Source organism: Coffea eugenioides, chromosome 10, assembly GCF_003713205.1.
Source record: "Coffea eugenioides isolate CCC68of chromosome 10, Ceug_1.0, whole genome shotgun sequence".
NCBI lineage: Eukaryota > Viridiplantae > Streptophyta > Magnoliopsida > Gentianales > Rubiaceae > Coffea > Coffea eugenioides.
In genome coordinates, this window is record NC_040044.1 from 33768833 (window position 1) to 33789253 (window position 20421).

General features: G+C 35.7%; 1 protein-coding gene across 2 annotated transcripts; it reads right to left on the reverse strand.

Moving 5' to 3' along the window:
• Positions 1–1685: 1685 nt before the first annotated feature.
• Positions 1686–14945, reverse strand: LOC113750084 (CLP protease regulatory subunit CLPX1, mitochondrial). 2 transcript variants are annotated; one of them, XM_027294014.1, is made up of 15 exons: positions 13475–14945; positions 12702–12763; positions 12475–12563; positions 12214–12293; positions 11612–11662; positions 9278–9352; positions 9074–9151; positions 7891–7947; positions 5767–5837; positions 5547–5646; positions 5337–5441; positions 3684–3746; positions 3355–3477; positions 3068–3226; positions 1686–2225 (listed from the first exon to the last, which is right to left on the reverse strand). In XM_027294014.1, exons 1-15 carry the CDS (start codon positions 14528–14530, stop codon positions 2151–2153), a joined length of 2244 nt encoding a protein of 747 aa, XP_027149815.1. In that variant the 5' UTR covers positions 14531–14945; the 3' UTR covers positions 1686–2150. The 2 variants fall into 2 exon arrangements, with proteins under 2 accessions (XP_027149815.1, XP_027149816.1); XM_027294015.1 differs by lacking the exon at positions 1686–2225 and having other exon boundaries at positions 3167–3258.
• Between the last annotated feature and the right edge of the window lie 5476 nt (positions 14946–20421).

Consider the following 20421-nt stretch of genomic DNA (forward strand, 5'->3'; position numbering starts at 1 on the left):
TTCTTTTACTTTATTGTTACTCTATTTTTGTGCTTTAAAATTGCTTATATTCTTTGTCATTGTATTTACTTGACTACTTGTCTGGTTGAGTATTTTGATTGTATTTGGTTGCATCGGGGTTTACAATTACACTCTTCTCACCTTTAGAACTTTGCATCCTCATAAAATCCGTTACAATCCAACTGCCCACTTAGTTGTGATGCAAAACTCGTTGCAATCCAACTGTCCAATTAGTCATGTGTGCGGGCTCTAGAAGTGGCTCATATGGGCTCTAGAGATGACACTTGCGATCCAATATAGCACTTAGTCCCTTAAGTTCTAGAGGTGGCCCTCTATCGAATGTGGCACTTTACTCCGCACAGCACCTGGCTCCTTGAACGGGGTATTTTACTGTTTCATAAGTTCTAGATGTGGCCCCATCGAATGTGGTACATTGTTTCGTATAACACTTAGGCTCAGTACTTAGCTCCTTAAACGTGGCACTTTATCCCGCACTTAACTCCTTATACTTCCTTGTATAGTTGGAACCAAAACTATAACACCACTTGACTCCAAACTCAATTTGCGCACAGTACTTAGCTCCTTGCACTTTCTTGTATAGTCGAAACCAGAACCATATCAAAAACTTGGCCCTAGACTCATGTAACACCCTTGCTTGTATAGTCAAAACCAGAATCATAATACCACTTTGGTCTCACCTCGCATGGTTTAGAGGTGGTTGACCACTTTGCGTACCTTAGGTTCTAGAGGTGGCTTCCACCGAACGTAACACTTTACTCCACACAACACTGAGCTCCAAGCTCGATCTAGAGGTGGCTCACCACTTTGCCATCCTTAGGTTCTAGATGTGGCTCCCATCGAATGTGGCATTTTACTCCACATAGTACTTGACTCCTTATAGTTCCTTACATAGTCGGAATTAGAATCATAACAACACTTGACTCTAAACTCATTCTACACTTGGCCCTGGCCTCACCCTGAGCACTTTCTTGTTTAGTCGAAACTATAATCATAATACCATTTGGCCACAAGTTCACCTTGTGTAGTCGAAACCAAAACCATAACCACTTAGATCCAATCTCACGCGGGCGCAAAAATCACGTAAGATTTGTTTTGATACCATTTGTAATACCTTACGCCCAACAAGTTGGTTCAATAACCTTTTGAACTGAAACCACAAGTTCAGAATGATTAATCCAAAATTAAACTGAAACCACAAGTTCAGAATGATTAATCCAAAATTATTTATAATCCAAAAGACCAAATGCCCGTTTGCCCATGTGGCACGTTACACATTCATCATGACTTTCGCAGTAGCTTAAAATTTACGAGAAAGTTAAACCAGAGATTCCAGAAGAATTGGAAATATAGCCTTGCTTGGAATTTTGATCAAAGTATTCTTTCTCCCGTTAAATCTAGTGCTTCTTGTTAGTACTTAGAACTAGAAATAGAAATGTTTGATAATTTCTTGATGTTTTGCTGAGTTAACATGCTTGCACTTCAGCTGTATCTCGGACCACTACATGATTCTACAACTAAAAGTGAGTATATTATGCGCACCCAAACCCCCCCTCCCCCACCCCCAAAAAAAAAAAACTAGAAAAAAGACACTTCAATGGCAATGAGAAAAGTCGAGCAACGGAAGTACCCCAAGCAAATTTAACATACCAGAATCGAGTAAAAACTAACAGCCCAAGGCAAATTTAGGCCAGAACCGAGTAAAAAGTAATCAGCATATGAAAGAATTTCATGGTAATCCTGTGAACAAAAAGAAATGTTAAATAAGCTTCTGCGGCTTGTGCATACGATTTGGAATATTCACTTAGGCCGCAAGCATGCAAAAACTGCCGTTGTCCTTTTGTAATATTTCCAGCGCTTTTTGGACACACTGCCGAATAATCTTAGCGTAATTTTTCTTGGGGTGCGCCTCGTGCAAATTTATAGTGTTTGCCTAGTATGTATAGCCACATTTTACTTTTTCCTTTAACTAACTCTTTTCCTTCACTTAAATCATGCCGTCCTTTTGATAAACTGGAGCAGGACGGCCTGCACTACTAGATCAGGACAACTACATCAACAAATAAATGGAATTACGCATACTGCAGCAAAACACATTTTCCAAAACACAATTCATGTGATTCTGTGAGTAGCTACATGCTAATAGCTCTTGACGAGACCTCTGATTCAACCCCCTGCAAGTCTGCTTCAGATGCAGCAGCATTTTCCTACCAATATGTGAAGCATGTATCATAGAGGTCCAATAATAAAAGGGTTAGTCGCAATTAATCCCCTTAAAATATACCCCAATTCTCACTTTACCCCATAACCTTTAATTTTGCTTAATCCCCTATAGGACAAAATTACCCTTCCATTATTTTGACTTTTCATTTATCTTTTTTCCTCTCTTTTATTTCTTTTTCTCTTTCTTCTTTCTTCTCTCTTTCATCCTTCCCAATAGAAAAATCCATCTCAACGAAAATTTTTATTTTGAATTTGTAATTGCATTTCTGGGTGAAGGTTTAAAAGATATCAAAAACTAATTTTGATTTTTGGTATGATGCCACATGTCACAATTTTCAAATGATGATTATTAATCAGGTCACAATTTTATTTTATGATATTTTCTTGAGAATAAAATGGGAAACTAGAAAGAAAAAGAGGAAAAACCAAAATTAAAAGAATTGAAAGGCTAAAAAAAATTATATTTTAGGAAAGTGATTTGAATATTTTGTAATCATTTAAGGAGAAAATAGACCTCTGCAATTTCTCTTTTTTAATTTCAATCATTAAGATGAAGATTTTTTGTGGAGAAGAGGAAGAATTAAAGGAATAAGAAGAGGCAAAGAAAATAAAGGAGCACAAAAGGGGAAAGGAAAAAAAAAAAGAGAAAAATAAGAGTTTAGAATAATAGAGGGATAACTTTGTCCAATGGGGGATAAAGTGAGAAAAAAAAAATGGTTAGGGGGTAAAGTGAGAGAAATGAGTTATACTTTAAGGGGACTAACTGTGATTAACCCAATAATAAAAAGAGAAGAAGGGGGGGGGGGGAGCCAGGCTTAGGTCATACCACTTGATCTTTCAACTTGGTCTTCGCTAGGTAACATTCCAAAGTACCGTCTCCTCGAAGTATCTTTCCACCACACCCAGCAGCGTCAATTGTACCCACGGACTCTTCATCGACCACAACAGCATCTACTCTATCCATTCCTCCCCTAATATCAGGAATCTATTGAAAACCAGTAAATGCGTTCAACTTAACTAGAGCAAAGAAGAAATGATGTCAAAACATCTTTAAGAACACTACCATTTGTTTAATGATCATCCAAAGAATAGATATGCTCAAGCATGATTTACCTCGTACATGGCATCAGTCAAAATGCCCTCCAAAATGGCTCTTAAACCTCTAGCACCAGTGTTTTTAGCCATTGCTTTTTTGGCTATCAATCCTAATGCTTTCTCAGTAAAATGTAGTTTAACCTGTGAAACATAATTAACTATTACTTAGCACACAAAAACCTAAGGGTCTAAACTTAAGTTTATGCATATGTACATAAGTATGCATGTACATATGCATACACACGTGTATTCTATGTGCATGTATGTATACATGTACATATTTTGTCTGCATTTGGCTAGGGGCTGAGATACAGAGAAAATCCAGGTACACAAAGGATGCAGCTTACATTATTCATGTTGAACAATTTCTGGTACTGCTTTCCAAGTGCATTTTTTGGTTCTGCAAGGACCTGAAAGAAAAAAATAAAAGGATTATTGTCATATTCCTGAAAACTAATGCATCGGCTAAATACAGCCCTTCCATCTCATGCAGAAACAATTAGTCTCTTTTTTCTAAATAGTTTACAAAACAATCCCAAGAACCAGGTATTTGAAATTTAGTCCAAATTCTTTACTGTCAAAAGTTGAGTCTTCTCATTGTTAGGCCAAAAACTCCAAAAGCCAAACACAATTATCCTGTCATCTCTCTTATGACCACCAGAATTGGCCGAGCCCAGACAGGTTTTTCTACCATATCTGTCTCCTCCAATATCTCTAATACAGCTGCTATGAGTATGACAAATGCCAAAATCTGCCACCAGTACAACACAACAATTTCCTCTCAGTCGTGCAACTGACTGCCCCCTATGAATATCTGCAGTTTTATGTAACAACCCCCATTTCATTTTACAGCCTCCAAAATCCGTATGTTAGTCCACTAAGCAATGGTTTGATTTGCATGTAGCAGCTTGAAGCTTTAAAACCAATTTGTTTCGTATTCAATTCTTCAGTACGTTATTGCAGTACGACTGCCTGGTAATGATTGATGACTGAGAGGGTGCCTAAATTGGAAGCAAATGGTATACCAGGTAATACAAAAGGATAAAAAAACAAAGGGTAGAATTGATTGCATAGGATTCAGAATTTGAATCTTGATGGGCTAACTTGCCACTTGGATGGGGGTTCGAAAGTTGAGTAGAGGACCTTGATGAAAAGGATGATTTGGGGAGAATCAGAAGTAGGCTTTGCTAAAAAAGGACATAAATTTACAAAAGAGAAAATCACAGAAGGGAAATAAAGACCAAAAAAAAAAGTTTCTTCCTTCAGTAAGAAACAATACCATACTTTGTCAAATTTAAGTTCAAAGAAGAAAGTATCAAAAGCGAGATGTAGAAATAGATGCACAAGGGGATTATGTAATGCATATGTCCATTAAGGATTACAATTGAAACAAAGAATCCTAATGAAGAGTGAAACTCATGCACAAAAACAAAAGAAAACACAACAATTTTATGCTTCTTATTTAATTTCCTCTCAGATTTCTATAGAATATGCAATTGATTTATCTTGGTATAAACTGCAAGTAGAAGAATGTTGAACATAGAAGCTGAACTATTTTGCTTAGATTAATATATTAAAATTAACAAGCCTCCTTGTATATCAAAAGCTAATCATGTTCTGTATTTTTTATTAAACACATATTAATATTTCGAAAATGAACATACAAGTATAGTGGGTAAAACAAAAATGGGAAAAAGAATGGCACAGAGGCATGGAAGTATTTTAAACAAAGGGTACAAGAATAATAGACCATAAAACACAAAAGCCACACAACTACAGACTCTCACAGATAGACGTTATCTGTATTTTTAAGATGGAAACTATAGGCACTACAATATACCAACAGATTCCAAATGACAGTGCAGAAGCCACATGATACACACCTCTGCTCACACCCAAAAGGCCGCTTTATATAGTGAGGCAGATACTGTAAATAGCACAGCTGATACAGTTTGAAACAGAGTACAAACGATGAACTAGTAAAGTGCATACAAGATTACCTGAACAAGTTGGTCCTCTGTTAGAGCTGATAAATTAACTAAAATGGGGAACCGCCCAACAAATTCTGGTATGAGACCATAGGCAATAAGATCACTGCTTTCAACCTGAAAATCATGATATCTACTTAAAGCATGCAAAAATACAGAACTTCTCAAATGCCAATGCAATTATTAAAACAGTCCTAATAACAAAAAAGTCAATGGCCTCACGGATTCCAGTAAGGATGATGTCACAGTGGCATTAGTTATTCCACCAGTTCTCAAGTTAGCACGAACGGGAGCACCAAAACCAATTGAAGAATCCTGCCGTCTGGCAAACAACATAAAGAAACTTGAATCCCATCAGAGAGACTTGAAACTAGCAAGCTAGTACAACAGAGAAGGAAGTCCTCCAGGGTGAGATGGAACAACACAATGAGTGGAACTTTACCTCTCAGAGATGGTCTTTTCCAAATCAATGAATGCACCACCACAGATAAATAGGATGTTTTTTGTATCAATCTGCAGGAAGTATATATTATCAGATCAGAGTGTAATCTTGTACATTCATGACTATATCTCCAATAGATCAATGAAACCATTTAAGATTCATGCTTTACACTTTCAAAGGACCTAAGAAGATCTCCTACCAGCAGACTGACAACACGGAATCATCTCACTAGAAGTCTTATTTAAAATCTACTCCATGACAACAGTAACAATAATGGCAGGACAATATCTGACAGAAAAAAGGCATCCTCTAGAATGCCAGGTCTATCTTGCCTTATTTATATTGTATGAGTTGCATACTTTAGCCCAAACATAACAACTCAACTTGCATAGAGCATACAGCCAAACCAGAAATTAATGACCTTTATGTAGAAGAGACTTTGCAAGAAACCTTTACAGGTTACACCATCCTCTAGCAGCCTATAGTCTGTTGAGGAACTGGGTGACTATGTGTTTTAGACAAGGTTGGACAGGCATGAGATAGCACTAAGAAAAAAGTCAAAGCAATCTATAAAGACAGAGAAAAGCCAATGAATTCAGTGATGACTGTAGAAGAAAAGAATCTTCTATAAAGAAGGGATATGCTGGGCAACTTGAAGTCAAAAAAGAGGACACCTGGTGCGTCAATGAATCTACAGGCAAAGGTGATTCATTCATGCGCAGAGAGATCACCTGATTACAATAAAATGGAAAAAGGAGATGTATTGGCAGGGAATAAGTATGCCATAAAAGAGTAAAACTAAGAAAGTGGGGGAAAATCGATAATGAGCACAGTGAAAGGGACGTATAGGAATATCTCCCTATCCGAAGGAGGTCAAGAGATGATCCCCAGGCAGAGCCTGCTGAGGATGCCTTTGCTCCAAGCTTGATGCCACAAGACATCAGAATCCTTGGGGAGGTAATAAGGCCTCCTCGTAGGCTTATGATGCCTACGAACTATATGAGATTAATAGTGCCAGACTAGTATCAGTCTGAAGTACAAGGTCAAATTTGAGCCCTCGGCCCTCGGGAATGAGGCAGGCTGCCCCTGCAGCTAGTATGAGCATGGGAATGAAGATCCAAGACTTATGTGTAATGTCATGAAAGGGATGATGCATGGTGTGGCAGGAATCCTAGTTGCCATTATGCAACAAATGATGAGCTAATGCAACTAAAGATTTTGTCACTCTCTCACTCTTTGCACCTCATAGCAGTGCCTCACATCTTAACCTTGTGTCTTCATCTCATCCACGCAGAACCCTCTGACTTCCCGCTTTTTGGTTGTTTTCTGGACACAAAATCAGCTCATCTTATCAGATTGGAAGCCAACATCATGACATCAGGCCACATCCTAGTTTCTATATGCATAAATTTCCACCAATCGCATCGTTGATGGTCTAATTTAAAGTTCTCATGGTTTACCATGAAAGTAATGGTATTGGGAGGAGACTAGTGCTGAAATACCTGGGCTCAGGTCAACAAAAGCGGAAAGAAAACAGGTTCAATCATTAAGTTCTTGAAGGGATTTGAGAAATCAAAATGATTGTAAATAGGATTTTCTATTTGTTGTCTGTTCTATCCTCAAACATTTCCTTTCTCTCTTGTGTTACTTTTCTGATCACAGAAAGGAGTGCACTGACACAAGCACACAACTCACCAATTCTGCATAATCTTCCACCACCATACCTGACCTTTAGCCCAGGTATCATTTTTGGTTATTACTAAAATCCCTTTTTGGAGGGGAGGGTTGGATTGTTAGTGTGGATGATTTAGAAGATATAATCAACAGACCATAGGTCTGATGATCTGGGCTAAAACTCTGGAAATTCAAAATGCCAAAACAGATTCTTAAGCTAATCACACAGTGACATCTCCTAAGCCCAATACAAGTTTTTATGCATCAGTAAAGGAAACAAGTGAAAAATATATGTCAGTAAATAAAACAAATCAAGTAAAAAACAACAACATAGGGACATAAACATCATTAGGATTACCCATCACTCATTTCTGAAGCATATAAGATTTCCTAAAGAGCTACATACTGTTTCCAAAGGATAACCAGATAATTAGATGCAACGCAACATACCTGGATATGGTCACCGCGTGGATGTTTTCTGGCCCCCTTCTCAGGAACATTTACTATCTGGTTAAGCAAAATACACAATAAATGCAACTAATTAGGAAATGCAGTCACCACAATGCAACTGATTAGTCAATTTGAAGCGCAACAGATGGACTGCAGCATAATTTGAAGGCATAAAAAATTTAGCAGAAAGCAAACTTCATATGCAAATAGGTTCCGCAATCATCAAACAAGCAAAGGACAAGCAACAGATGGACTGCAGCATAATTTGAAGGCATAAAAAATTTAGCAGAAAGCAAACTTCATATGCAAATAGGTTCCGCAATCATCAAACAAGCAAAGGACAAGAAAGAGATAAAGAGTATGAAACCGAATACCGTAAACTGTGCAAAATTACAGGGCTCTCATTGACTAAAATGTTAATGAACTTTTCTGCTCCTGTGGCATAAGAGATGAAGAAAATGGAGGAGACAGAAAAGTATACAATCTATAGCAATGGTGAAAAATAGTTTCTAAAGTGCTAGCAATGGAGGAGACAGAAAGGTAGATGATTTATAGCAATGGCGAAATGAATGCTATAGAAATGATCTTTTGTGATGCGTGTGAGTTTATAAAGCAGAAAAGCACTAATACCCTTACAAAAGTGCTAGCACATAGCTGTTACTGTGTGGGTGTGGTGCATGTTATACAGCAAAGTGCTAAGAACACAAATGTTAGTGGTTGGAAAAGACTTTGACAGTTGTAAAAGGAGGTGTTTAGTTTGGTACGCCAAAGATGTCCTGCAGGCATAAAGTAGTCCACCAGGACACAGCATGCATTCTGGTAATCCCAGTATTTTTTTTTTTTTTATGAGTCAATCATCCCTATCAAACCATCAAAAGCTCCTCAAGTCTAGCATATCTGCATGAAACAGACTAGTTTCCTCCACCATCGGTCGGCCACACTTGTATATTTCCATACAAGCAACTTCGTCATGTGAAGACAAATTCATGACTCAAACCCAAAGGAATTGCATGCAAACAATCAAGAGGAGAAATAGAACAGAATAAATGGAATAACTACTATGTAAACTATCAGTTTAACTAGTCACAAAATGTTTACAACATAACTAAGCAATATTCCTATACCAATTAATCTGCATAATTAGAATAAAACAAATAAACCAATTAACTCATAGATCAATTACCGTTCCTTCCAGCATTTTAAGTAGCGCCTGCTGCACTCCTTCCCCAGAGACATCTCTGCTAATGTTTAAGCTCTCTGCCTTTGAAGTTTACCACAAAACATAACAGGAGAAGATAATATACTGATAAGAAGTTAGACGCAGTCATGTCTCAAAGAAAGGGTGCAACCTGAATATGTTTATATTGAAAATATTAAAATGAAAAACCTTTTTAGTTATCTTATCAACTTCATCAATGTACACCATCCCTTGTTGTGCTGCTTGAACATTGAACTCAGCAACCTTCATGCCAAATTGAAAGCTCAGACACTTGATCACTAACAAAGATATATGCAACAAGCAAAGAATTTGAACTATTGAACATGTTGGGTAAAACGAGGATTGAAGACAAAATTGTTCATAATAACTCGTAAAGTATAAACCCCACATTTCTTTTCTTTTGGATTTATGTTCATAGAATACGTAAGAACATGTAACTGCCCCTGTTTTTAGCATTTATCAAAACAATTTGAAAAAATACTACTCCCTCCATCCCATTTAAAGTGTCATGCTCTCCTGTTCTATTCACCCCAAAATTAGCGCCACTTACCAAAAGAGACAATAAAACCTTTCACCCACTTCCATTGATGCCCTATAATCCAACAACCAGATTCTTATCTTTAAGTAGGCCCAAAAGTTCACCTATGAAAAACAGAATTTCCATTTGATGGTGTGTGCGCCACGTTAGAAGCAGTAGGATTCGTGCATTGCACTTTCCCCAAAAGAGCTTGAAAACATTTCATAAGAATGGGCCCCACAATCTTGTCACCACTCTATCTTACTTTGAATGAATCAACACGTCAGGCTGCATAGCAAGTTCAAGCAGGGCATTCTTGGAACATAACCCACAACGTTTGAAATCTAAGCACTGTTGAAAATAAGTGGGATTCCCAAAGTGCGACAGAAATTTTGGGATGGAGGGAGTACTTGTAAACCAAAAGATAAGCCTAAAAAAATGTCATGCTTCCTTTAAAGCAACTAAAAGTGAAATTTGCATATTGTCTTCCTGAGTCAAATCCTAATTTAATTTGGAGTACCTGAAAATCTGAAAACATAAGACTCTCAGAGAGTTTTGGCAGTATATCCACTAAATATCTTAACATTACTACTGGTCAGCAACGTAACTAAATAATGCACACGATCATAATGGTCCACAACATGGAAACAAACTGAACCTGCCAAGCAATAATGGCACATGCGAAAGCATGATTTACCAATCAGCTTCTTACTTGCTCATATCCACACCCTCCAACAATACCCAATGTTACACATACATGGACATACAGTTATATGCAAGACTCTAAGGGGCTCCAATTGCAATTCAAAGCATCATGCTTGACATACACTAGTGTTCAGACTAAATCAGATTGGAGACTCACTCTTGATAGTTTGAATACCAAATAACTGAAAAGGTTTTGCCAATAGTCAATAAGATTGAAGGATTTTTGATAGTCATTATCATTTCCATTTGGTAGACACCAAACCAGCTGTTATTCTCTAATATACTACACCAGTTGACCTAGAAGAGTCTCTCTCTCTCTCTCTCTCAACTTGAATACACACAAAAACCCACACACACAAACACATGTCAATACTATAACAGTTGTGGTACCTAAACCCCTAAACCCAAAGCATAACCATGAACCCACACACACAAACACGTCAATACTATAACAGTTGTGGTACCTAAACCCCCTAAACCCAAAGCATAACCATGACCAATTTGAATACACTGTGTTTATTAAAATTAATGTGATCTTCATCAAAGCAAAATAGTATGTAAAAATATTTTGTCAACTATCATGTAATTATTTCTGCAAAATTATTACATCTAAATGAGTCTTATCCTCCTGTGTTTGTGCGTGGAAACATAAATGTTTTGGATCTTCATCTGTTTCTTACATGAATCTATATCTACTCTCAACCGCTGTGACTTTAACCCCCAATTCTATCCCGTTTCCATAACCAAAAATACTTTTCACCTGATCAAATAACCCAGAGTTACCTCTGTTCTTTAACCTTCCACACTATTTCTTCAACCCCTTCTTAACCTTTGCTATTATAAGTACATCCATTGATTGTGCCTCAGTCAACAGTAAAACATGATGCAATAACACTAATTATAATATATAGAACATTTCTTGAAGGCAAAAGAGTAGTCATTATATATCAAATTCTTAAATCATACATCTTAATTTTATATGGACCAACTTAACTGTCAACAGGGCAAGGGTATTCCTATGTTTCTCTTATGTGTTTACTATCAGCAAGCACGTTGCATAGGGAGGGGAAAAAATCATTCAGGTAAGTCAAATCAAATTTAATCTAACTCCTTCCAAATATTCACAAAACATTTACTCAAATTCTTGTCCAGGAATAAGCATTTCAATCTCAGCGGTTGCTGCCAGATAAAATGAGGATGAACATCCCAATAAAATCTTAAACTGATTCAACTATTGTAAAAACTAATTTGAATGAGTTTGGCAGGCTGAGAGTATATACCGTAAGCAATTTGTGAAGTATTGATTCAACATCCTCACCAACATATCCTGCCTGTACAGGAGTAAAGTACTCTTGTCATCTGGACAGATATAGGAAATTTGAAAGACCCAAAGAAGAATACGAGGCATGAGACAGTAAAAGCAGCAGTGATAAGAGCAAAGAAGAATCCCATCTGTCTCTTTATCAAGTGCACAGTATGTCGGTGGTTTTTTTCCGCTTTTGTAAAAACTATTTTAACCAGATGAAAAAAAAAGTAAAGTAATTCTCGAAAAAGTAGCTCAACAAACTCAAACAGTCATTTTGTGAAAAGATTTCAAAATCAATATTTCAGCTAATAAGCTAAAAGCATAAGCCATAAGCAAAGAACTAAACCTTGCAAAAAGCTAGAAATCAGCTGATTTTAAGCAATCAAGAACAAGATTTATTACGTTGAGATTACAACAAAACACTTTTTTGCTCCCCAAAAAAAAAAATACACCATTACATCAACAAGTATACTTACATAGCTGCACACTTAATCTTTTAAACAGACACTTGTCCAGATAATCATACCAGCCATGGATGAGTACAGCCTAAAACAGATTCACCCAAGAATTACTTGCCTGGGTTAGAGTAGTTGCATCAGCAATTACAAAGGGCACATTCACAAAACGAGCTAGAGTTTTTGCCAGCAGCGTTTTTCCTGTTTAACAAGAAAGTATGAACTACAAAGGCATTCTAAAATATGGAGACTCTACATGTTGAACCATGTCTCAATAAAACAAATCATCAAGGATGATCACGTAACCACCAACTTATCTTACAGCAAATGCCTTCTATTGAAATAAGGGATTGAAAACAAGAATTGTGAAGAACAAAGATACCAGAGCCTGTTGGCCCCATCAAAAGCACATTGCTCTTCTCCAATTCCACATTTTCGTCATCATCATCTGGTGCTATTTCTGCTCCTGACCTAGCATCAAAGTACGGATTCAAGCTGTCAAACAGTATAGAAAGCACAAGTATAGTGTGTCCAATTGTGTGAAAAAGCATTGCAGTTAAATCGTATCCTGGCCATGCATAACTAGACGAAAAGGAAATGATCACCAACCCCTTCTTCAAGCTGGCATGATATATCCTTTTGTAGTGGTTATAAACAGCCACTGATAACACCTGCAGCATGAAAATGAAGCCAAAATCACATATGAATTATAATTGGAGAATCTTAAACATTGCTAGCTGTTTTGGCACTCACAGTGTGCCCCAATCCACTCCAGGTCAGCAACCCAAATCCATGCATGCATTTTCAGTAAACCACCCCTCCCCCCCCCAAAAAAAAAAGCCGGAAAAAATAAACAAAAAAGGGTTTACATATGTTGACAGTCTATGGACCACTATTTTGCATGAGTAGAAAACCTACTGACGAGAACTACTATTGCCATCTGAGGACTATTGTTCAAACTTGCTTCCACTTCTCTAGTTCTGTTGTGCATTTCATAGTCTAAGTACCAACACCAAGACAAGTGCGATGGTTGCAGCAACGAAACATAAATACAACATGATACCGCAATTGTGCAAGACACACATGAAAGAAAGTGAGAAACTTGACTAGAAGAGTTGCATTCAAGCAACATTGAGAAGAGAATTAAACACCTCCAAAAGAATGCCGGCATGAACTTTACATTTGGAGAAAGCAATCCACACACAAACTTGACAAGCTAGAGATGACAGCATCAAGGTTTATATTCAACATGCAACCAATCAGGCAACTTAGATCAGAATTTAGAATACCACTAAGGTGTGCATTATTGTTCATGGCTATACAACTGAAACATGTTTCCAGAGGGAAAGAAGAATAAGATAAAAGTGTACAAAAAAGGGAACCTTTTTGGCATGATCCTGGCCTATGACAAACTTATCAAGTCCCATGCAAATCTCCTTTGGCGTGGGCAAATTTTTTCCCAGATTAGATCCTCCCCATCCACTCTTCTCTCCGTTGTTGCTAGTGTCACCACCCTTAATGTTAGGGGTGCTGGCAGCCCGCACCACATTGACACCGGGAGCAAAAGGTAGGCCAGGAGGTGTATGAACTGCAATCCCATCTCCCCCATTTCTGTTGGCGGGAGGAGGAGGAGGCAAATTCTCTGGTGGCTCACTGCCGTAAGACTTGAAGGTTCCCCAAAACGAGGCCCTAAGTCTTTTTCCCCATTCTTCTTCCGTCATTGACCTCTTGTCAGAGGCAATCCTGGTAGCACCACCGTTACTAGTTTTAACTCTCCCAACCTCCAGGAAACTCCCTTGAAGGGGAGCCATCTGGTGTGGACGGAAATAGTAGGCGGTCTTGCAATTGGGACAGAGGCTAACAGCCTGGTATTGGTGCACTCCTCCATTTGGCCCGCCTGTGGCTTGTTTCTTGTCCGCATTACTAGTGTTGTTACTGATCATGTTATTCGAGGAGGAGGAGCTGCTGTTGCTCCACTCGCCATTAGGATGAGGATGACTAATGTTGTTTGAATCACAGTTATTAGTAGTATCAATAACACCATCATGGTTATTGGAACTTGAATCGAAAGGGAAGGCATCAAAAGTGGGAGTGGAAGAGGGAGGAATGAGGTGGGGGTGACGCTCGGTGAAGAGGATATCCATTTGCTTAGCGCAGCGAGGGCAGTTGGCCTCCGCCCTAATTCTGCGAACCGTGTGGTAGTCGTCCGAACCGCCACCGCCCCCGCGGTCCCACTTGTACCTCTCCTGCACCCCTATCAGTGACTCCCTACGCTTAAGATAAGAGCCCACGTGCAGGCAATTCACGAAACCTCTATTGTTCTGCTTTTGCCACGGCTGGCTCTGGCTCTGCTTCCATCTCCGTGCGGATGATGAAGCTGTTGTCGCTGCCGCCACTCGGTCTTTCAGCCTCACCCATTTCCAAATTCCCCGGGACATAATACTACTGTATTTATCAGCCTTAGCTCTACGCTCTATTCCTCCCCGGTAATAATATATAATGATGATAATACCATTTACAACTAAACTGGTAATAACCTACTCCGCCCACGTTTCTCCCACTTTAGAGTTTTAGATTTGTTTCTTCTGTAACGAAATTGACGGTAGAAATCGGGATCAATGAATGAACTCAATACAATTAACAAGTCTACAATCAAGTGTCGAATGGCTAGATCTTACTATCTGAGCGACCGTGCTTTTATAAGTATCTACTAATACTCTATCTTCTTGACGTGAACAAGCGAGCTCCAAGGCACACACCCAGGATAGAAAATAACGTAGGTGCCGGGAGAGTTCGTAGGAGACGGATTTGTTTTTTTAATGAAGCAGCAAAATAAAATGTCAAAAAAATGAAACCGACCCCCTGCCCCTGTAGAAGCAGTTTGTGCCATCGGCTCTTACCTCCTCCCCATACTTGCAGTTTGACCGCATCGTTCACATCTGAATTGCATCGTTGGACTCGACAAGTGGAATAATTGGGCTTCACAATCCACAGCCGCAATTCACAAGGTCATTGGGCTTTTCGATTTTAACTCGTGCAATATGGTTTACTATTATGAAAAAATTTAATACTTTTAATAAATTAAAAATATATAAAACTATTAAATAGGGTTAAAATGAGGAGAAGAGAAGGATAAATTCGTTACCATACAAGTCCATCTTGCTTCCATTTTCACGCCATAATCAATTAATCAATGCAAAATTTAAAAAATAAATAAATGCAATCTGTATTGTACATTTCAATGGTGGAAAGGTTAGACGTCCAAATGCAATCTTCTTGGTATAATATTAAACCTACATAAAAAAAAAGATTCGATAAATAAAGCAATTAAAAAGGCATGAAAAAAAGTAAGAACTAACCATGCATTCATAATAGTAAACAAACATACCACGCAAAAGTATGTTGCAACACTATTGATGTATCAAAAGAATCACCACTAAATCGTGTCGTAAGTATGGGAGGGATTAGATATCTGAGTAGTTCTAGCTATAAACGATGGATACTAGGCACTGTGTGGATTAGATATCCCTATAGTCTTAACTGTAAATGATGGATACTAGGTACTGTACATATCAACCTATGTAATGCTGTAGATAACACGTTAAGTATCCCGCCTGAGAAGTATGTTCACAAGAATGAAATTCAAAGGAATTGATGGGCCCGCACAAGCGGTGGAGCGTGCGGTTTAATTCGATACAGAGCAAAGAACCCTACTAGAGCTTGATATGCCGCAAACTCTCTTAAAATAGAGAGATGCCTTTGGGAACGTGAAACACTGGTGGTGCATGACCATAACAGATATGGATAGACGTGCACAACCATAATAGATATGGATGGACGTCAAGTGGTTGATATTATCCTCCAGAACCATAACTTGAATATATCAAATTGGATCAACCATTAACGAGTAACGCTAATGTAGGCGTATTTGGTTAGGGAGATGCAGAAATACTACTTCAAGATCCATTATGTGTCTAAGGTCTTTTGTTCTTCTTGGCATTTGTTATTTTGACACAATTCATTTTTGTTCTAAAAAAGAAACAGTTTGAGAAAGTTCATTTGGCCGAAATGAATTTCTAGACTTGCGGTTGCTTGTTTATACTTTTTCTACGAGATGCTGGAAATCTCTTTTACCGAATTGCTAATCATAATATATATATATTTTGAAGAATCCTATTTGACTTTCACCCTATTTCTTTATTTTTTTCAACCAATTTAGGGCTATGGAACTATATTATTATTGCCCGATTTCAATGTTATAAAATGGATCAATGGTTTTTTATTCTAAAAATAAAAATGTATCAATAGGATTTCAATTTTGGGGTTAATTTGATATGAGAATAAGATTTTCAATTTTATCAGTAAGGATTGTTTTATATCTGAATTGTGATGATAGATAATAGGTTTATCTATTAATTAATGATCAAAGGAGATAGACACTGCTTGCGTTAAAAAAAAAAGATAAATCATATCATATATATATATATATATATATAATAAAGTCGCATTCTCATTCTTATCCCTTCATGTTTTCTCTTTCCTACGTGGCTTAACGAAACGGCAAGTAGTTTTGTACGTGGCTTGCTCCTTTTTTGTTTTGATATATATCAATTCTTATTTCCTATAAGAATTCTTAATATTATATGATTCTTATTTCTTACCTAAAAAAGGAACTGGAAAATAATGCGATATAAATAAAAGACACATAAATATCTCTATTATATATATATATATATATCTCCAAATTCATGCCAATAATTTGTGTACTGCATAGGGAATCGAAGTAAATAAGAATTGTTATCACTACAAGAAGTAGAAAAGTAACTAATTTCAAAAGGAACCATTAATAACAGAAGTCAATATCTGATGTTGGAAATAGGATTCTTAATAAATTTTATTATTAAGTGCATTATCAAGACACAGTGCATAGCACGAAGTTTATGGAAAAGAAAAAGTTAATTGAATCCAATTAACTGTATGTATTTGATCTGTACGGTCAAATATCAATTCTTATTTGAGCACGGATTTGTAAATTCCTATAAACCCATTCGTTATTAATCAAAACATGCAGGTTATACTCATTACTAGGTTATAGGATTCACAATACACCTCTACTCAGATGGTAGGGAGTATTTAGTGTGTAGACCCACACCATAGGAGTCCATGCACTTAAAGGACTCGATATAGTTGAGGTGGTCTATTTTTCAAGATAGGTAAAATCTGTCTTGAAAACGCACTTTTATTTCCTATAATAATTCTTAATATTATAGAATTTTTATTTCCTACCCAAAGTTACATACTTTAAACAAGTTAAATCAAGATAAACCTACTTTTAATATTCTTATCAATATCTCTTTATATTCTTATCAATTCTTATTTCTTATGCCTACACTACATATAGCCTCTAATATATTGATTTCAAACATCAAATTCATGATTAGGTATTTCAGTGCAAGCGGTTAGCACATTAAAATATCGATTTTGGGTTTTCACTCCTCTTGATTATCAGGTACATCTTTTTTCAACACATATATTTTTTTAAAAGGCATGTTGATCTTCAATTGTAAAAGTTTAGTAACATATTTTGAGTTTTATTTTTTTATTTTTATTTTTTGTTTGTTTTTTTATGAACACATAGGATTAGTAATAAATCTTGAATTAGTAATAAATTTTTCTTATATTTCACATATTATATCTCACATAATATTTTTGCCTTTAATTTTGATAAATTATTATCAGATTGGTGGAACCGATAACCAATACCAACCTGAAGTATCTTCCTCCCAAATCCCAATTAGTATAACAGATGATTCTAATCAACAACATTTCAATACATTTCACATGAATCATTCATCATAGGGTTCAACAAAAATCATAGAGAAAGGGAAATCTCATAAAAACATTTGCATGAGAATGTAGATTTAATATTCTATTTACTTTCTTAAATTATAATCTTTACGTATTGTTATACACAACTTTGAATGCGAAAAATCATTTATTTTTTTATACTTAGTTATCCTGCTTTACTATCATGCAATGATAATGGAAAATCAATAAATGCCGAGAGGAGAATGTTCAAACAGAAGAAAAACAAAAACAAGTTTCTGAATAGTAGAATATTATTTGATACTATTTATTGCACTTTTTATTTATTTTCAAGTTTTTGAATGTTATGTTATTGTCCAATGTTATTTTTTCCATTTTTGAATTATTACTTACTGAATTAGATGTTCAAATTTATATTATAAGAATACTTTATATTACAATGCACATATAGTAATATACTTAAGAAAGGTTATAATAAAATATACATTAAGTTTGTATTTCATATCGACATTTTTATAAAATTGACTAAATAGTTTATTATTTTTTGAAGATTCCCGTTCAACGAACGGGTGCAAAACTAGTATATATATAATAAAGTCGTATTCTCATTTTTATCCTTTCATGTTTTCTTTTTCCTACGTGGTTTAACGAGACGGCAGGTAGTTTCCTAATAGGATTCTTAATAAATCATATATATATATATAATAAAGTTTTATTCTCATCCTTATCCTTTTAGTTTATCTCTTTCCTACGTGGCTTATCGACATAGTAAGTAGGTGCAATGCGCTCTATGAGTTAACTTTCTAATAACTTACGCTATTCTATCTCTCTTTTTTCTCTTGACTTTACAATTCTAGATAATCCTTCCATAATTATCTCTTCCATTCTCTGACCTTTTTTTCCCTTAACCCTAATCGTCAAGCCTAAATTTTCAGGGGATTAGTATAAATAATTTTGAATTATGTTTTTAACTCTCTCTCATCTACAAGTCAAAAGTTCGAAATATCAATTCAAATATTAGATTATCTTTATCAGATTATCGCTATCGAAGATACTCTATATTTTTACTCATATATATGGTTATCGATCTATTACTTATCATTTTATCAAGCAGTGCAGATGTTTACACTTTTTCACAATATTTTTGGAAATTTTTTTTTCAATGCAGAACCGGATTTGGAACTTCGTTTTTATTCCCTTCAATGCAAGGACCGCATTTAGACTTTGTTTATACTCGCTGTATGTGATATGTAATTTCCTACACCTTTTTCATAGCTAGGTCATTGAATTTGAATTTTTTAAGTCTTCAGAAGTTACAGTTTGGTTTTTATTTCTGGCAAGGTTTTTGTAATTAATTTGTTATTTCAATTTATGGATTCACTCTTCAATTCAAGTAGAACACATATTATTTTTTTGGTTAGTGATTTAAAAGTGACATTTTAAACTATGTGTTTTCACACGATTTTTTAATTGCCTTTGACAATTTATTAATTGTCTTCAACAACGTATTAAATGTTTTTATTTTCTAGATTTTTGGGGTTAAAAAATTTTTGTGCAGTTTTCAATGGTTTTTTTTTAGACTTTGATAGAAAGCTTCTAAAGAACAAAAAGGTGTCATTGATTACATAAATGGCAATGCATCAAGTTCATTGTCATACAGCAGTTCACGTCATGCAATATACATCAGACTATTTAGATTTTTTATGTTTTTTGACTTAATAGCAAAATACATCTTATGTTTTCGTTTTGGTTTCTATTAGCCATGAACAGATTTAGAAGGTTGCTATGTTCATGTGACTTGATTGATTCTGAATTCTTATCTTTTATTAATATTTCATTCAACTTCTTTTATTTTCACATTAACCTTTAAGTCATTTATATTAAGTACCATATTTGATGTTTTGGTAACGGGTTGACCATTCTTTTGTTTACATAAGATCAGCCATGATTTGATCTTCCCTATTTTCAAGTTTTTGAATGTCATCGTATTGTCGGTTTTTTTTTACATTTCAAATTATTAATCACTGAATTAGATGTTTAAATTTACATTATACGACTATTTTTGAATAACAATGTATTTAAGATAGATTATACAATAAGTTTGTATTTTATGAAAATATTCTTATGAACTACACTAAATAATTTATTATTTTTAGACAATTTCCATTTAACGAATGGGTACAAAACTAGTTCTCTTATAAATAAGACAAATTCTAATTATAGAAAAAGAAAAAAGTTGAAAATTATGAAGAGAAAAATTTGAAAGTTGAGGTTAATTTTTTTTTTGGAACGTAAGATTTTAAAAGATTTGTGATTAAGTGGATAGAATATGTTTATTTTGAATGTGATTAAGTGGATAAGAGATATTTATTTTGAAAGTTTGGAAAGAATCGATGTTATTAACACTAACCAATTAAAAGGGACTATCCGAAAGAAAACTTGATCCATAAATAGTATTCAATTAGGCATGCTAAGTAAGAGTGAGAAATAGATCCAATTAAAA

Bases quoted from the DNA above. Each gene is read 5' to 3' on its own strand.
- LOC113750084 (XM_027294014.1), bottom strand. From the start codon at position 14,530: ATGTCCCGGGGAATTTGGAAATGGGTGAGGCTGAAAGACCGAGTGGCG. The intron at 5,647-5,766 runs GTAAAGTTCCAC...GTTGTTTGCCAG, and splicing joins GAAAAGACCATCTCTGAGAG to ACGGCAGGATTCTTCAATTG. The intron at 5,442-5,546 runs GTGAGGCCATTG...CATGATTTTCAG, and splicing joins CATCATCCTTACTGGAATCC to GTTGAAAGCAGTGATCTTAT.